At 46.1% G+C, this 17,820-nt stretch overlaps 9 protein-coding genes across 10 annotated transcripts; 5 read left to right on the forward strand and 4 right to left on the reverse strand.

Moving 5' to 3' along the window:
- The first annotated feature begins 336 nt into the window (after positions 1–336).
- Positions 337–4,873, forward strand: TERG_05978. Of its 2 annotated transcripts, XM_003234060.2 has the most exons (2): positions 337–677; positions 743–4,873. In XM_003234060.2, exons 1-2 carry the CDS (start codon positions 647–649, stop codon positions 3,328–3,330), a joined length of 2,619 nt encoding a protein of 872 aa, XP_003234108.1. In that variant the 5' UTR covers positions 337–646; the 3' UTR covers positions 3,331–4,873. The 2 variants fall into 2 exon arrangements, with proteins under 2 accessions (XP_003234108.1, XP_047606756.1); XM_047750076.1 differs by having other exon boundaries at positions 337–4,873.
- Positions 4,874–5,004: 131 nt separating this feature from the next.
- Positions 5,005–5,750, reverse strand: TERG_05979 (uncharacterized protein; the record flags this gene model as incomplete). Its single annotated transcript, XM_003234062.2, has 2 exons — positions 5,005–5,113; positions 5,170–5,750. 2 exons carry the CDS (start codon positions 5,748–5,750, stop codon positions 5,005–5,007), a joined length of 690 nt encoding a protein of 229 aa, XP_003234110.2.
- Positions 5,751–6,093: 343 nt separating this feature from the next.
- Positions 6,094–7,323, forward strand: TERG_05980 (uncharacterized protein; the record flags this gene model as incomplete). Its single annotated transcript, XM_003234063.1, has 1 exon — positions 6,094–7,323. The coding sequence occupies one exon, from the start codon at positions 6,094–6,096 to the stop codon at positions 7,321–7,323; it is 1,230 nt and encodes a 409-aa protein (XP_003234111.1).
- A 433-nt stretch (positions 7,324–7,756) lies between these two features.
- TERG_05981 (uncharacterized protein) lies at positions 7,757–9,450 on the reverse strand (the record flags this gene model as incomplete). Its single annotated transcript, XM_003234064.1, has 3 exons — positions 7,757–8,853; positions 8,906–9,283; positions 9,357–9,450. The coding sequence occupies 3 exons, from the start codon at positions 9,448–9,450 to the stop codon at positions 7,757–7,759; spliced, it is 1,569 nt and encodes a 522-aa protein (XP_003234112.1).
- A 689-nt stretch (positions 9,451–10,139) lies between these two features.
- Positions 10,140–11,402, forward strand: TERG_05982 (uncharacterized protein; the record flags this gene model as incomplete). The annotated part of the gene is made up of 1 exon (XM_003234065.1): positions 10,140–11,402. The coding sequence occupies one exon, from the start codon at positions 10,140–10,142 to the stop codon at positions 11,400–11,402; it is 1,263 nt and encodes a 420-aa protein (XP_003234113.1).
- Positions 11,403–11,598: 196 nt separating this feature from the next.
- On the reverse strand, positions 11,599–12,417 carry TERG_05983 (uncharacterized protein; the record flags this gene model as incomplete). The annotated part of the gene is made up of 1 exon (XM_003234066.1): positions 11,599–12,417. One exon carries the CDS (start codon positions 12,415–12,417, stop codon positions 11,599–11,601), a length of 819 nt encoding a protein of 272 aa, XP_003234114.1.
- A 687-nt stretch (positions 12,418–13,104) lies between these two features.
- On the forward strand, positions 13,105–16,700 carry TERG_05984 (uncharacterized protein). Its single transcript, XM_003234067.2, has 2 exons — positions 13,105–13,633; positions 13,700–16,700. Exons 1-2 carry the CDS (start codon positions 13,390–13,392, stop codon positions 14,395–14,397), a joined length of 942 nt encoding a protein of 313 aa, XP_003234115.1. The 5' UTR covers positions 13,105–13,389; the 3' UTR covers positions 14,398–16,700.
- Positions 14,781–16,778, reverse strand: TERG_05985 (uncharacterized protein; the record flags this gene model as incomplete). The annotated part of the gene is made up of 1 exon (XM_003234068.1): positions 14,781–16,778. One exon carries the CDS (start codon positions 16,776–16,778, stop codon positions 14,781–14,783), a length of 1,998 nt encoding a protein of 665 aa, XP_003234116.1.
- A 357-nt stretch (positions 16,779–17,135) lies between these two features.
- Positions 17,136–17,597, forward strand: TERG_05986 (uncharacterized protein; the record flags this gene model as incomplete). The annotated part of the gene is made up of 2 exons (XM_047748528.1): positions 17,136–17,264; positions 17,346–17,597. 2 exons carry the CDS (start codon positions 17,136–17,138, stop codon positions 17,595–17,597), a joined length of 381 nt encoding a protein of 126 aa, XP_047604512.1.
- Positions 17,598–17,820: the final 223 nt, after the last annotated feature.

A 17,820-nucleotide genomic window follows, 5' to 3' on the forward strand; every position in this document is an offset into this window, starting at 1 on the left:
TTGATCAGCATCCGGAGCAATCAGCGCGAAGAATGTGACATCTTGACGCTCGGAGAGGAGCTGTATAAATATGTATGCCACCCGCACCATGGGGCAGTGTCAGAGAACTTGGATGCGGAGGCCCCGGTGAGCAATCCTATTGATCCATTCCGCTTGCAAGGACGTTCTCCTGGGCGGCAAAGACGCAACCTTCGAAGAAAGTGAAGTGGACGGACCCAAACGTCATACCGCTTGGATGACCAAGCATATTTATTACATAACACTTTTCACCAGCCACAGATGTGGCTCAGCATCGTGAGGCGCAATATGTATATTACTTAAGCAGGGCATTAACAGCGACCTCCAGCTTTCAAGGACGACCTCAGGCGCCAGCAGACGGGAAAGACCGAAGACGAGGTGGAAATAGACGGAAGCGGTCGACCATTTTCGCGGTGACATCTGTTTTGTATCGAGCAAGCGCATGCTCCTATTTTGCTATCTTTGCACAAGTGAATACGTTGTTCTGACAAAGCCCGGGTTTCACTTGTAGTTAGCTGACTGGCTCGCAAGCTCGAACAGCTCAGCGACCTCCAGCTTCAAGTCCGGACTTTACGCCCACACTATCACGGTTTCGCACGCTCGGGAATGCATCATTGCCCTAAGAATCATGACAGGAATCAATATGCGACTAGAGGACTGTAAGGAATGCTGCCAAACAATGTTCAGAGTTCGTGGGTGTCAAACTGATACGTTTATCTAACAGGGCTGGATGACCTCTGCGTTCGGTTCATTGTAAACCTCCCAAGAGAAGAACTGGAGTCCGTCGAGCGAATATGTTTTCAGGTCGAAGAAGCTCAGTGGTTCTACGAGGACTTTATTCGGCCACTCGATCCAAACCTGCCGTCCCTCAAACTCCGCGAGTTTGCCCTGCGCATCTTTCAACACTGCCCTCTCATGTCACAGTGGTCCCATTATCACCATTCAACCGCATTCTCAGAGTTCCTGGCATACAAGACGAGAGTTCCTGTACGTGGGGCTATTCTTCTCAACCAAGAAATGGATGAGGTCGTGCTTGTCAAAGGCTGGAAGAAAGGTGCAAACTGGTCGTTCCCTCGTGGTAAAATAAATAAGGAAGAAAAGGATCTGGATTGCGCTGTCAGAGAGGTTTACGAAGAAACCGGCTTTGATATAAGAGCTTCTGGCCTAATAAAGGACGAAAAGAACGTCAAATATATCGAGATACCAATGCGTGAGCAGAATATGCGACTCTACGTACTACGTGGAGTACCCAAGGATACTCACTTCGAGCCCAGGACGAGAAAGGAAATCAGTAAAATAGAATGGTATAAGCTCTCCGATCTTCCAACGTTGAAAAAGAACAAGCAGCATGAAAATGTGCCTTATCAAAACAACAATAAGTTCTACATGGTTGCAACCTTTCTTGGCCCTCTCAAGAAGTGGATTGCCAAACAGAGGAAGCTGGACCAGGCCCGAATCTCGCATCCTCATATAGCCATTCAAGAGGAGATGGGCGGAGCGATAATAACTGAAGATGAAGGAACTGAAGATCACCAAGATATAACGGAGGAATATCCGGCCCATCCCGCTCCGACAATGCCAATTCTACCACCTGTTCATTCAGACTTACCTGAGGTATCCACGCCACTTGATCCGACGGTCCATTTGAAGCGCTTGCTTAACATTGGATCAGCGGCTTCTACCGCCCCTACCAAGCAACCCGACTCTGACCGACAACGTGAACAACAACACCAACATGTTTCGAATATTGATAAAGGAAATGCGCTTCTACAGTTACTTAGGAATGGATCTGAAACCCACCCCCCTGAAAATCCACCTCTTGCGCCTATACCAGTACATCCTAGCAAAGCACTTCCAACCATACATTCGCAGCAAACAACACCACAGCCAACTCCTGGTCAAGCCTTTGCTCCTCCCATAACACAATTTGGTACCGGAAACCAGTACCCACAACATCCGCAAAACCAAATAAGTAATCAACCGCCATATGCCTATCCAGAACAGAAATCTGCTGCTCAACCCCGGCATGAATATGTAGGGCAGGCTCCTCACCAAATGCCCCATGAGCCAGCTAAGCCGCCGTTCACTGCTTATCCACCACCGTTGCGCCAAATTGGCACACAGCCGCCAATTTCCAGCGCTCAGCATGTAACTCCGCCTTACCACCGTACTGGAGATCCTCAGTTTGCTTCAAACAACCAAAAATTGCAAACAATCCTGCCCTCCGTGCCTCCTGCAAATGCGTTGCCTTTACCAAAACTTAATAGCCACTCTCTTGCATTGCTTAGTGTTTTCAAAGGTGATGGCGTTAAGAACACTGCAGCTATGCCAGGCTCCATACCCGCATCCACAGTTGAACCATTTCCACAAAATGATGCAAAATCTCAGCACAAAAACCAACTTCTGAGAATGTTAAAGCAGCCGAGCGGCTCGCATCTTCACAATGGTGGTGGTTTGCACCCACCGGGCCGTGTTGAGCTTGCGACTCAGAATAGCCCGAGGATCCAGGAGCAAACAGGGATGCATCCTCCCGGGCTATCTCTAGACAGTCAAACTAAGGCGCCAATAATTTTGCAAAATCCACATCGACCCAGGACCCCTTCTCAACCTACTGTAGGGAAGACAGCAGCCACGCTATCCGCACCCTTGAATCTGCCTAATTTTGAGGGGATTGCCAAGTCACCACGCAGTCCACGCAGGGAGAAGAAACATACTCCCTCTCAGTCATCAGCGATGAAGTCAAATATCAAAATACTTCCTCGCCCAACATCAAATAACAATGAGGGCGTACCGGTGGCAGTGAAGGCCAATACCCTTTCTCCAGCTCCTAGACCTAACGTCAAGCTTTCAGAAATGACCAAACCATTTAAGCCCAAGATTCTCCGTCGCCCAGACAAGGATAATCTAGATGAGTACCTTCCTACTTCCACGGTTACCGTGAGCGCTTTCTCAAAGCCTGAGCCACCACCGGTTAGCGATGATGAAGTGGTGCAGAAGACCCTACCGCAACCACAGTTTGATCTACGACCAAGTCAGTCGGCTGCACAGAAAGAAACACTTCTTTCTCTCTTCAACAAAGATCTTCCACCTCCATCCACCGGTATAAAGCGGGATATAACAAGGCAGGCTAAATCTCCAGCCTTGGTTTCTCCTCCTTTCTCAACCCTTATAAGCCCTGTTACCGATCCACTCAACAGCCCGAGAGAAGCTACCAGGGGAGGTGGATCTGAGAGACGGAGCGGTGCAGCGTCTCCCTCTAACCAGGCATTTTTAATTGGATATCTAGAGGATGTTGCTACAGGCAAGAAATAGATACGAGATGTAACAAAATTCGTTCAGTGGTTTGTTCACTCTTATATTTGTCCTTATACAACATCTCGTGCGGAATGAATAACCTGGCTGGCCACTCTCCCTTTTAATATCAGGATAAAGATAAATATGCCATGGTTATGGAACATGGGCCGCGTGAGGTCATTAAAAGCACTAGATAGGTCTGCCGTGCTGTATAACAAAGCTCCGAGTCATGGTTAAAATTAAGCGTTGGTGGCTAAATACAAGTTGGGACCATTGCGCAAGCTATTCTTATGAAATTTAGCATTCAACGTCCATCACACTCTATTTAAGCACAGGGAAACCATTTCTAGAGGATGGAGCTATCAACTTCTTGTACGAGGACTTTCAACGTGATGATGACAGAGTGGCACAATCACCTTATACATACGTAGCGTGAGAGAGGTTTATTTCGCTCAGTGAGTTTATGTGCCTGAGCGGCATAATTGCCCCTGATAAACAGACCATATCCCTGAACTGGGAATGGACACATTGTAATATACAGCCAATTCCGCCCCGTTGATCCTCCCAGTTTATTTAGATGGCGGAGACTGATTATCAGCAATCAATAGCATATTTTGCCACATGATAACCATCCCTTTCGAGTATTGATCCGACGATATATCGTATATACGAAAGTACTTAAGAGCAGTCGTTCAACCTGCCTTCTCTATATATCTATAAATACCTCCCTCATTGCATGCCAATATCTCCGAGAGGGCTCTCCTGATAAACGATTAGACTTTGCCAGCTTCTATAACAGCCCTCAACCCACAACATGAAGGCCTCATTATTTATCCTTTCAGTACTTTCAATATTTGCTTGCTATGCAGCTGCTGATTGCTGCTATACCTCCCGTGACAATGTGAGAATGTTCCGAGGTCCTTACTCTCCTTTCAAATTCTTGTTCTCATTGGTTTTCAAATATAGATGTGCAAAGATGGAAAGCCAGGGAAACCATACTGCGGAGTCGGAGGTAACAAGTCTCCTTATTCCAGGAGAGGAGTTGATAAAGGGCCTTTCTAACACATTGCTCATGGTAGATTGCAACTTCATTGGCTGTGATTGTCAAGGAGGATGTCGCTAGTTTGACGGGTATAACTAAAGCTGCCCAACGCTGGGCTGTTTGGTGGCTTCCTCCGGGGGTCTGTGAACAATTGATAATTTTCTGTGTTATTCTTGTCCTATATCTTCGAGATCTTATTTGGAATTCGCTCCAAGGGCCCTGGAGTTGTTTTGGGATTGTATCTTTAGGTGTTGTCGGGTTCTGCTAGGGTAATTAGTTATTTAGTTAGCCGGGAAGACCACACAAGTTAACTAACTAATTGATCGGGACAATGCGAGTTTTGATTTAAATAACGGCATTTCGGATATACGTAAGGAATAATATGTTATAATCTGACTATTTCCTTGATAATTAACTAGACAAATGGACCCTATTCATTTCTCTCGCTTATAAAGATATTGAAACAGGTCGTAATTTTATTTAATTAGTATCAAGGTCTGCCACTACACCAAAAGGAGTGAGCCCACCCTAAGGTAGGAAGAGCTGAAGTTTTTGACACACTCCCCCCCCCAGTCATAACGTAGTTTATGGCTGAGACAGGTGGACTCCTCACAAGCTCTTTGGCATAGAAGAACACCTATTCTAGCTTTTTATCCCGGAATCTCTAATGGTAGACTCGATATTTGGACTTGTGCACTGGCGGCTTCTTCTTGTAGCGCTTCTGGAACTTGCTGACGACTTGGTGAAAGGTGTCTCGGTCTTCACCTTAGCGATTAGTGTCCAGTTCTCTATGGATCTCCAAAACACGTGTATACATGGGGTCGATTTGTTCGTTGGCCTCGATAAGGTCGTCAATTGCGGATTCTTCATCCAATATACCGAGTTCCTTCACGTCTTCATAGGTATTCTCCCAATTTTGAAGCCAAATACCAACGTCCTTCGCCGGCGGGTCCTCCATTAAAGACTTCCAACGTTGCCTTACATCTCGTCTTCTCTCCGACTGTGTTGGGCAGAGGCGTTCCTTTAGCTTTTTAAAGATGACGTGGGAGTGTTCTTCTAGCGCCAGACTCGTCATGATAGGGTGTTGTACGCTACATACTAAGTGGTATCGAAACTTGCGTAGTGCATCCTGCTCCTTATCGTACTGGTCGAATTCCTTGTATTGCTTTGCGAGGTCTAATTCGTACTTGTCCCACGTTCTGGCGTCTGTACCCTTGGGTGGTCTTGTAATTGGTGCAGGTTCCGTTCGGAAGGCTGGTTCTCCTTCTAGGTCTGGTCTTACTAGGTCCCATACCCCCTCTGCCCTTCCGAAGTCGTGTATTGCTCGGTACCAGACATGCCAGTCCTGCCTGGACCTCAGGATAGGGACACTGGTGGTCCTTGTGTCTTCGTCCATCTTGCTAAGGTCATATGAGTCGTTGGTGCTGCTGTTCGAAATTTTGCAGTCGGCGTGAGGAGAGTTGATACGCGATACGTCTTGTATGCCCTATCGAGTGTCAGCCGGACTCATAACCATCAAAGTCTGCCACTACACCAAGAGGAGTGAGCCCACACTAATGGTAGGCAGAGCTGAAGTTTTTTTGACAAGTAACCAACTAGTTATTGCTGTTTTTAGGTTAACTAACTAGTTAGTTAACTAAGATCGATAAGATCTGGTGAAGGCTGGGGGTGAAAACCGACAACAACTTCAGTATCTAGAGATAGTTATCCAAGCCAACACCCGTCAATAGCGAGCTGCAATGGTGCAAGGCCTTACTTCAAGCCCGATTTGTGGGCGATGTCTGTTACGCACTCGTCGTCAACTGTTAAGAAACCGGATATACTCCCAAATACACCACAATCACACGAACCCTCCAGCACCACCTCCGTCGGGCTACTCGCATCTAAACAATCGATCTCTCATTTCCATCTCTGGGATTGATAGTACAAGCTTCCTTCAGGGCTTGATAACACGAAACCTTTCGGTTCCGAAGAATTCTCCCCCGGTTACCTCTCCATTCTATGCGGCCTTCCTTAACTCCCAGGGAAGAATTCTTAACGATGTCTTCATATACCCGTTCGAAACTGCCAGTTCCCCTGCAGGTGAAATGGAATATCTGATTGAATTGGACAAGGAGGCCTCTGAAGGCCTGCTTAAGCATTTTAGAAGGCACAAACTTCGCTCAAAATTGAAGTTTCGGGCGCTTGATGACGGAGAGCGAAGTGTTTGGTCGATTTGGGACGATGGAAACACGTCTGCTTGGCATGAGAATGAGGCCTTCAAAGAAAACAACGCCATTGTATGCCCTGATGGTCGAGCACCCGGCATGGGATACAGAGTCATTGCCAGTGGAGGTAAATTACCTTCACGGATCACAGAAGCCTTTCCAGGCGATGAATCCTCGATCGAGGCCTATACGCTACGCCGAATGTTACGAGGGGTGGGAGAGGGGCAGGTTGAGATGCCTCGAGAATCTGCCTTACCCATGGATAGCAATATTGATATCATGAATGGTATCGACTTCCGTAAGGGTTGCTATGTTGGCCAAGAATTAACCATTCGTACGCACCATCGGGGTGTAGTACGCAAGAGAATTCTGCCCGTTCAGCTTTATAAATCTACCAAAACACTGCCCACTTCAGATATGCCAGTTTATGATCCAGACACGAGTATAACACCGCCGCCTTCTGGTGCTGAGGCTAATATTTCGAAAGCTGGAGCTAGCAAGGGCAGAAGTGCAGGAAAATTCCTGAACGGTATCGGGAATGTTGGACTGGCTGTATGTCGTTTGGAGATTATGACGGATATTGCCTTAACCGGTGAATCTACGCAGTATGATGCTAACCAGGAGTTTAAAATAACCTGGGATTCTACTGAAGTGGGCGGCGCAAATATTGCAGATCAACCCAAGGTAAAGGCATTTGTTCCTCCTTGGATTAAGGAATATATTCTAAGTGGTGGTGCACGACATCGTCAACCGAAGGCATAAACAAAGCTGGACGTGGAGGGAATGGACGTTGGTATGTGAACCTCAGGTATGGGACACAAATACCAACTAAGTACCTCAAGTGATTTTGTAAGAGCTGTGTATAATTTGGCGCCTGGATAAGGTTGAATCCTCGTACTCTGTATAATAGGAAGTAGAAAGTAGAAAAGCTACTAAAATATAGAAGATTGAGATTGTTCTTTCTGTATATTACAAGAGCGGGAAAGTCGTTTAAGATCTGCTTTACGTTATAATATATACATATAATTGCTGAAGGCAGTGGTGTGCTGATTTAAGTAACGGGTAACGAAACCGAGGTAGAGTATAATTGTCAATTACCCTTTGGGTAATGATAGTAATAGGTATATAATTTCATGAAGGAATATTGAACTACAAAATGAAGTTGCTTGAGCATTATGCTAACACCTGCTTCGCTTTATTTTCCCTCCAGGCATCGGCACCTTAGAAGGGAGTCCCAGCCAAGAAGTGTCCATACTTCTTGAGTAAACCATTCTCCTGGGGATTCTTGGGGATTGATGGACGGCTCCGGGCAGATATTTTCGGAAGACGTATCAGGAGGGAAATTCAACGAAGTCCCGAGCGATGTATCATCAGCACCAAATATGCCTTTGAGAAGGGTGTTTTGAAGCTTTGTTTTAGCATCTGAGGCTAAACTCTTTTCTCGTCCACAGTCAATTGATTCTGCTGCTACTTCGGTCGTTTTTAGGTGCTGATCCATATATGAAATCGCTAGCTTTAGAAGCTGTATTAAATGTTTCGAGTTCCAGACTGCAGCTAGCTCTGCGATATCAGGTGTAGGGACTCTTATATCATTATAAGCAGTTGTTAGGTATGCAGGAACGGTTAATTTGAGATTAGGAGTCATTGGCTCTGTAAGGGGCGACAAGTCTTTGAAAGTGAAGAAACCGAGTACCATCCCAACATGCTCTAGGATCACAAAGGTGAAACCTTCTAGTAAATCTTTGTGCTCAGGTTTTGCCGTATCTAAAGACCCAAACATGGTACATGCCATGTTTGCGAAACAGCCAAGTATATTCTCGACCTTTGGAGCAGGTTTGATGCAAGGTTTCTTCTTTTTCTTGTTGGATCTGGCTTTTGATTTCTCACAAGATTGTGCTGCTGACTTTTCGTATGTTCCCTCAGGACTTGCCTTTAGAAGTGCATACTGATATGACTGCTGCATTATTCGCTGGAATAATTTGGCGACGTGGTAGACAATGGATTTGGTGCTTATGCCTACATCATGTAGACCTGATGTCCTGCTTAACCCTTGCAAGATAGAGGGGAATATCACATCGAAAATTTTGGAGATGTCTTGTATGGGAAACTTGGCAATTTGCCTGCCTCCCTTTGCTGGTGGCTTTTGAGGTATTTCTTCCCTTACTGCCGTGAGTAAAGCTGTTTCCAAGGCCCTGCATACGGATTCTATAGCCAGCGCCATAGACTCGGGGTTTGCTTTCTTTCGAAGTAGAGCCTGCAAAGTGTGGAAACGTCGCATTAATTGTGCAGTGACTAAATTAGATTAGTACAATGATACGGCAAAAACGATGTCGGGTACCCGTACTGCCTTCACAAAATTCAAGGTTGCTAAAGCGGTAGTTTGGGTGTATCTTATTAGACGGCGGGGCATATGCCTGTGATTCAATGCTCACTGTTTTTGCTCTCTTTTTCGGACGGGTTGATGACGATGGCTTGAGGTTAGCCTGGGCCACGCTTTGCTTCTCCACACTGATGGATGAATCCCATTTATCTCGTAACAGACGGGCTTCATTGTGCTGCTCCAATTCATATATTATGTCTAAAAGTTTGCTTTGCGCAGCTTCCGATTTCTCATATGCCTCGCGCCAGAATCTTGTGCTGTCAAGGTGAGATTCTAGGCAGGCAGGTTCAGGCCAGGCTCTTTTCCCGGCAGCGATGTAGGCTCTGAGATTCAATATATGATCTTTATAAAAATATCTTGTTAGAAGAACCAGGAAGGTAGTGCATCCCTAAAGGTATGGCTAGCAGAGTCGAACCTCGGATGCTCGTGTCTTGGGGTTTTGACTTGACAACAGCCAGCGCAAGTGCTATTTGAAACTGCAGGGGGCAGCTCTGGTTAACTAAATCCATGGATTCAGCCTTTATTCCACGAACCAGAGAGAGGAGGTACTGGACAAAGTGACAGATGGATGTTGAATGTCGACAATTTGGCGGGAGAAAGTCGGCATATCAACAAGTGCTGGAGTACACCGCCTTTCCGCATTGGGACGACTACCGGTGGCAGATTCACATCTTCGACGCTGGAAAATAAAAATCATATAAAACGATGTTTATATTGGCCAGTGAGTATGGTATCGGGCATTAAACACGGAACAGAAGGGTATAATAGCTAAGGACGGCGAAAAGCTCACATCCCATCCCCATGCAAGTCCAAGGCTCTAGTTGTGTTCGCGGTTGGATTTGTTCTTATGCAACGGGACCTACATTTGAAAGAGCTGAAACTCTAGCAATAAATATTAGAAAATTTCAGGATTTTGGGGGTGATAATATCTTCATCCCCTTCTTCGTCCCCAGTCTCCATGATGCACCTCAAATATACATACGTATCTACGGAGTAGTGAGGTGGAATAAACGATTTGAGTTTGCAGCAACTTAACCAGTTAGATTCGAGAAACAATGACTAAGCAAACTCTAGATTGAGGCTCTGCTGAAAGACGACTTTCTTCGAGATCCAAATATTTCCAACCACAACCAAACGCAAGAGCTGACTGCGCACGTTGTAAGCGTACTTCAAGCTCTCACAAGTTGTAGCCGACATCATGGCTCCATCCGACGATCTAAAGTCGCACGCTGCGTCTTCTCACGACTTTTATGGCCTATTGGGTCTCAACCCTACCGCCGTCGACAGCGAAATCAGACGAGCATACCGAAGGACTGCTCTCAAATACCATCCTGATAAGATAGCAAATCCTACACCGGCAGATATTGAAAAGTTTCATCTCCTCCAAATCGCATATGATGTTCTTTCTGAACCTCCTGTCCGACAGCTATACGACAATGCAAGGGAAGCTCGAGAACGGAAGAAGAGGGAGAATGAGTTACTCGAAGGAGCACGGAGGAAGATGAAGGAGGATTTAGAGGCAAGAGAACGAGGGGTTAAACGGCCGTGGTGTTTTACTGGATCCGGCGGAGATCATGACGATTTACAAGCCGCAGATGATAAACTGGAACGGGAGATCAGGCGGCTTGCAGAAGACGGGAAGAGAAGACGACGGGAAAAGGAGGAACGCATGCGGAGCCAAGTGCTAGAAGAGGAGGAGAGGTTGGAAAGAGAAAAAGAGGAACTAGAGGCCAAAAAGCAAGGAACGTCTAAGAATGGTGCGACCACTATCAACGTAGGCGGAACAACTGTGCCAGAGATAGATCGAACTGTAAAAGTTCGGTGGATAAGAGAGGGAGTCGGCCTTGATATGGATAAAGCCAAACTAGAGTCATTATTTTCGACGTTCGGCAAAGTGGAGAGCACCTTCACGTTGAAGGATAAGAGACAACGGGTGGGTGACCAGCGAGAGAAGAAAACTGTTGCTACTGGTGTTGTTGTCTATTCCTCAGTAGTTGGTGCTCATGCAGCTGTTGAAGATCGATTCAAACATAGAGGTGACGCATGGGAGGTCATCGAATCTGTGGCTTGGGCATCGAACAAACAGCCGGATTGGGATGCCTACAGAGCTTCTTCTCCTGTGACGACAGATATGCACAGCAAGGCAGAAGCGTCAGCCGGTGCAGCTGCTTCTGAACCTGATAATTTACATCCCCCATCACCCAACAGGCCGAAGCGATTCACCATGGCCGACTTAGACCCACGAAAGGAGAAGTCGGAAGATGTCAACAAAGTTGGGAAAGCTCCTTCATTTGGATCCTTCTCATCTGCAAACGCTAAGGGGGGTTTTGGTGCAAGTGGCCCAAGTCTAGAGGAGCTCACTTTGATCCGGTTAAAAAATGCTGAGAGAAAGAGACTCGAGGAACAAATCCAGAAAGAGGACGAGGCAGCTGCCCTCGCTGATGCCAAGTCAGCGCAATGATATGACATATTATATTTGACAATCTGTATTGTACATTACTGATTTCATTCTGCGATGATACCCATCTCTTTTAGTTATTATGATAGAATAGACAGCCTTGAAAATGACTGACGGATTCAACAATGTAAACTGATGACATTGATCCGTTGAATTAACGACTGCGTGATGCATAGAGTTTAACGCCATATATGATGGTTTACCAAAGGGAATGTCCTTTCAACCAAACTGCCCACACAACTGGGACAGCCAGACCCAACACAGAAAACCCAGCAGTCATCTCCACAACTGCCCATACCCATAAGGTGCCGAGGGCCGGAGTCTTCTTCATTGCTGCATAGTAAGACGCCTCATTCGCCATAGCAATTAACCTCGATCCCAAGAAAACGGAAAATGTTAGAAAGATGATATTGTGAGCTGTTGGCGGGAATAGAGCAAGTATCAGAGATTTTCTTGTTGCGAGTTGTCCAGAGGTCTCATTCGCAGTTTTCTTTCCTGATTTAGGATATAATGAAAGCAAGGATATCTTGGGAAAAGTGACCATGTGTCCGTGGACGAAATGGATAAGGAGAGTCATAACTGGAAAGGCCACGACCAAGGTTTCGAAAATTATCCTATCAAATTCGATTTCCTGGGCGAACTGGTGCGCGGCAAGGAATGATAAAGTAAAGTGAATACAGGAGAGTGACAGGGAAAGGAATATGGTATCCGCCAGCGGTGGTAGTGACTCGGAGTTTTCTGACTCTGCTTTTGCGGGTGCGGTCTCCGGTGTATCTGGGAGTGGGGAGTGAACAATTTCGCCGTCCGCATTCATATGGACATACTGCATTTTGGGTGGAGTTTTCCCATCATTAGACGATGTTTGTCTGTGCTGCGATGTCAGTAGCTCTGCCTGGCGCTCCGCAGCAATTTCATATAATGTCTTATGGCCTGGAGACGCCTTTTTGTTGTTGTCAACAGCAGCAAGGGGTATTGATGGACCATCAGAAGGCTTTTTATTCTGACGTCTGGTAGCCATGTTGAATAAATGTATTGATAAAAAGTGTATATTATTAGAAAATAAATTATGAAGTGACTTATTGTGTTATAAGGATCATACCGAAGATGCTGCCCGGTGTATTGCGTCGATATCGAGGTAATGCAAAAAAGCGAAGTTGGAGGTTAAAAATACGATTACATACCTAGGTAACACAGAAAGCACGAGATTAAGTTCACGTGATATGCAGATGGGGAAATTAAGTTCAAATGACGGGAGCTAGAATTAATAAAGCTAGGTTAAGTCTTGCTAATATTCCATGACTAATTAGGCACGTGACTTAATTTATTCACTTACATAATCATCCGAAATGCGATTCCGTCAAACTTCGCACGGCAGAAATGACAAAAATTCCGGTACGGAGTACATTATTGAAAATAAATTTATCTAACCTCAAGCTGGCCGCCGGGGATCGTGCAGGTGCATGAAGAGAGGAGACGGCAAGGGATTGCATGCTGCAAGGGCTTCCGGTAACCGAACTAGGTTTATAAGATCTGCTCATTTTAACTAACAGCTTACAGTTAGCGCTTCATCGTCACCCCCTATTCCTTTTCACAAAAATAGATACAACCACCAGGTTAATGACACGTTACATCTTTGCGCCCACCCTTGTTGCTATTAAGCCGCCTCTACGGCGCTTCTCCTACGCATGAGGATCGCGTGGGAAGTTTTTCTTTGCGAGTAATCGTTCCGTTTTGAGTGTGGTTGTACAGTGTTACTGCAATGCAGTATTGGGTGAAGCTACCCAGTTGAATCTGAGAAAGCTACCAGATCGCATTGCATTGTCTATGCCACGGAAATACATTTCTGCGATTCTACCGCATGCAATTGTCTCTTACTTCGGAAGCTACAACTGGAGACCCTTATTTTCATATATCTACCACGAATTGTACGTCAACTAATATTCTCCATTGAGCGTTTTGAATATCACACATTACGGAGCACAGGGCAGCCATGAACTCTGCATTTACATTCCTTTCACTTGCCATATTCCCTCTGGCTCTGTTTATTTTCTGGACTCTGTCAACAACGGGACCGTCATCACCCCTTGGACGTGGATTTCCAACCCTAACCAATAAACGGATTTGTCTGCTGATCGCCCACCCGGATGATGAGGCTATGTTCTTTGCGCCGACTTTGCTAGCCCTTACAAAGCCTGAGCTGGGGAACCATGTTAAAATACTTTGTCTAAGCTCTGGTATGTGCGCTCTATTAATGATCCTTGACTCAGCATCGGGGTGGTTTCTAATTTATCAAATTACAGGGGACGCTGCTGGCCTGGGACATATTCGCAAACAGGAACTCCAGAAGAGCGCACTCCGGCTTGGCTTGCGCAATGAATCGGATGTTTTTATTGTAGATGATCCAAGCCGGTTCCCAGATAGCATGACTGCTACCTGGTCCGAAGAAAATGTTTCTGGCCTCCTTGCTTCTGCATTTGCCCCGCAACTTGCAGCCCAAGCATCATCTCAGTCTGCACCGATGGCCACTATCGATATACTTCTCACCTTTGATCAGTCGGGTGTTAGCTACCACCCGAACCACCGGTCCCTCTACCATGGGGCACGCGCATTCTTAAAGACTTTAATGCGTGGAAATTCTAATCATCCTTGCCCTGTCACCTTATATACCCTCACTTCAACAAATTTGGTAAGGAAATATATAGGCGTCTTTGATGTGCCAATAGCTATGTTAAGCGGTGTAATAAGCAATGCATTCGGAGGCTCTGGTGACAGGGACACACTTTCAACATCACCGTCCAAAAAAACCCAGGAGTTAAGGGGGATCCGCGAACCACCTCCAGCAAACAGGTTACTTTTCGTCAATTCTGTAGACGATTGGCTTTCTGGATGGAAGGCAATGGTGTATGCACATAAGAGTCAGATGGTCTGGTTTCGATGGGGATGGATTACGGTAGGGAGATATATGGTAGTTAACGACTTGAAGAAAGAACTTGTATAAAAGGACCCTTGATTTTATCTTATACCTGAATACTTTAATTGGGAAAGCAGTCCAAACAGCTAATTTTGTCGTTACTCTTTATTGGAGACTACCTCCTTAGGTAGTGAATTGCATTTCGTATATAGCTATCTAATTCTATCCTATGTATAATAATACCAACGAGTCGTGAGGAGAACATAGAGAATAATGTTCCTGGAAGAAAGTGATAGTGTATTCCGCTGTTATAAATGGCATGTATATCACAAAACAAGAAATACAAAAAGGGGATAATATACAGATCCATAAGTTGGTATACAGTAGTGCTAAACAACTAAAAAAGTGGTATACATAGCGTACGAAGGGTGCAGCCAGTTCAACATGCACTGCAACGATGACGGACACTTTCAGTAATGAAGGGTTGCCCGAACTGGCCGATCGTCTCCCCAAAACTGTGCTGGGTCAAATTCAACCATTCCGTTTGTGATATGATAGCGCACAATGCGAGGTAAAAATATTTTCCATTCATTCACGGTATTTGGGAGTCCTCTTCTTTCCCAATCGTACTTGGTACCGGTCCAACGCCTTCGGAGAAGCATGAAAAGAGCCCAGGTCTGAAGATAATCAAGTTCTCGGCACGTGGCCATATGGACGACTTGAAATCGGTGGTATAAATCCCAGTAAGCCTTTGGGGCAGTGGGTGGAGGTGTGAGAGATAGGGGGTTGACACGACGTAGGCTGCTTGTCGCAGTCTGTTCTAGGTTGGAGCTGCTCTCACTAGAGGGACTGTTGTTTTCGAGTTCTAAATCCTTCCATGCTTGGATGAGCTGTTTTGCCAACACTCGCCTTTTAGATAGGGTCGTTTGAAACATTTTTCGCCCATCACGCATGAAGCCCTCGGTGGGATCTACCGCTTGGCGGCTCCAGTTTAACTTCGTCAGGATATCGTACACTTGTAGCGTAGGTTTCATGTTGTAAGGTTCTGAAGTCATCGTCTTAAAAATCCCAATCACGGAGTCTTTAGGAATGTGGCCGATCATATTGTCTTCTGCATTCTGTCCATATCTGTTGGTGGAAAGAATGTAGGACCACACAAATAGTTCCATCCAGGTACGTTGTGGTATCGGCACATTGTAATTCACGGAGATAAAGTCAACCAATTGTAGTGCAGTGGGGATATCGTTGTTCGTACAAAATATATGAGCCACGGCAAGTAAAAGTTCATCGGTAGGGTGTAAGGGAGAAGATGGGTGATAGGGAGTTACCGGGGGAAGATCTTCTTCTCCCTTTTGCAAACGGTCAGCATCAATGTTCCAGACGGTTTTCAGGGTATCCTTAACAGCTGCAATGTCCCATTCACGACCCGATGCTATCATCAACTGAATAAACGTGGACTCGTTGGCGTCCAGACCATCCACTACCATGTTTTTGAAGAGGCTGTGTACTTCATCACGCACGCCGTCCTTTCCCGTCTTGTACCCTCTATATCCCGGATTACTGCGTTTGAAGCGTCTTTTCCTGTATATCCAGGGTGTTGATCTCAACGAGTGGTTCTCCTTGGGAATGAAGGCCATGTTCCAGGCTTTAGCCTCCATGTAGTAGTTATAACATAGGACATCCGGCGAAATCCCATCGGCGATCATTTCCTCCCATAAGGTATTAGCCATAGCCTCATCTCCCATGGAACGAGCGCAGTCTAGTAAATGAGTATATTCTGCAAGCCCTAGAGTATGTCCAGCACGACGCCGTGCTTCAACAATCGTTCCTAGATTTCTAGCAAACCTATCGAAGATTTGCGCGAGAGGCTCGACTTTGGCGTACTCTGCGGCAGAAGAATGGAAGCTCCGTTGGATTTTCCTCCATGGTTCAACGAAATATGCTGGAGATAACAACCGGAGAGCTTCTATGAAAGTGGTAGCAGGCAATTGACGCATGATATAGTCGTTATTTCCTGGATCAAGGAAGATGGCCATTACTTTGTCCGGCTGTCCTTCTAAAAGAACGGCACGGATATACTCTTCCCGTTTCCGAATAGCGTCCTGAGTTGAATCCTTCCTCTTAGAGCCAGGAGTCTCAATCTCCCAGGCATCTTTATCATTGTTGGACGGCAAAGAGGTTTGATCAGTGTCAAATGAGTTATCCTGGGGCTCTTTCGACTGCACAGCGGAGTGCACGAATCTGGTGGTTATAAATTTCCATTTTGGTGTGCTGGATTTGCTGGATGGGCGTAATTTTCGAAGCGAAGGGCGGGAGGAGGAGTGTATAGCTTGCAGCTGATTCCGTGAGGCCTGAGAGTGTTTAATGCTGGGTCCACGCGCGCCATTGAAGCCAACTATCCGCCAGCTACATGACGGGCATATGTACTGGGAGACGAGGTTCTCGCCTAGCAGAGTTGTGGCACGCATTAATTCACGACGACGCTTTCTCCATGAAAGCAGCGGGCAGAGAAGAGAACACAATGAGCAATCGGGGATTCCGTCTCCCGGACAGGCTTGACGAGATCAATTGCTGGCGTGGAGCAGGCCAAAGACCAAAAGATACCAACAGCGAGGAGAAAATGCATGCGATGTTGAAGAGCTTTTTGAGTTGCCGCTTTTGGATTTTTGCTGGAGCGGCGGCGCTAGTCCCTTTTAGGCCATAGCTCGTCCTGCTTATCTTTTTGTGCTTTTGCGGCTTCAAGCAGGAAGAACAACGAGAGAGACGAAGAAGAGATCCAGTCTGCGCTTCGACCTGGGCATTCAGCGGCGCAGTTTACAGTTACGATGGCAGCAGTAGACGACGATGGAGCAGCTCCCTCCTTCTCGGAGCCGTTGGATCTGGTTCGCCTGTCACTCGACGAGGTCGTGTTTGTGAAGTTGCGCGGGGACCGCGAGCTCAAGGGCCGGCTTCACGTACGTTCGATTGTCGATTGGATTATATTTCTATGATGAAGGAAAAAGCAGCAGCGGTACTGACATCATATTATTGTCCAGGCCTATGACAGTCATTGCAACATTGTTCTCGGCGACGTGGAGGAGACCATCTATATTGTTGAAGAAGATGAGGCCGGAGAAGAGACCATTAAGGTATATATCGAACCCACCGCTAGAGAAGGAACGGAATTAACTGTTTTTACAGACAATCAAGAAGCAAGAGGAAATGCTGTTCGTCAGGGGTACGTCGCGTTATTCCTTAATTTTCTTTTCTTTTTTTCTTTACTTCTCGACTCGTTTCTGATTCTATGACTGTACATTAGGTGACTCCGTTGTATTAATATCACCACAGTCTCCATCAAGTTGATAGGAGCGGAGATGGTGACAAATATCAGAAAGCAATGCCGACGACGGACGGCCGAGGACTCATGACTATGAAAATGAGCAATATCGGTTCTCACAGGGTCCGTGTTGGGACAGCCTACAGCTTCGAAGCCGTTAGTAACTCGTGGGTGGGACTATGTTCATATTCTCT

This window comes from Trichophyton rubrum (assembly GCF_000151425.1).
Source record: "Trichophyton rubrum CBS 118892 genomic scaffold supercont2.6, whole genome shotgun sequence".
NCBI classification, from domain to species: domain Eukaryota; kingdom Fungi; phylum Ascomycota; class Eurotiomycetes; order Onygenales; family Arthrodermataceae; genus Trichophyton; species Trichophyton rubrum.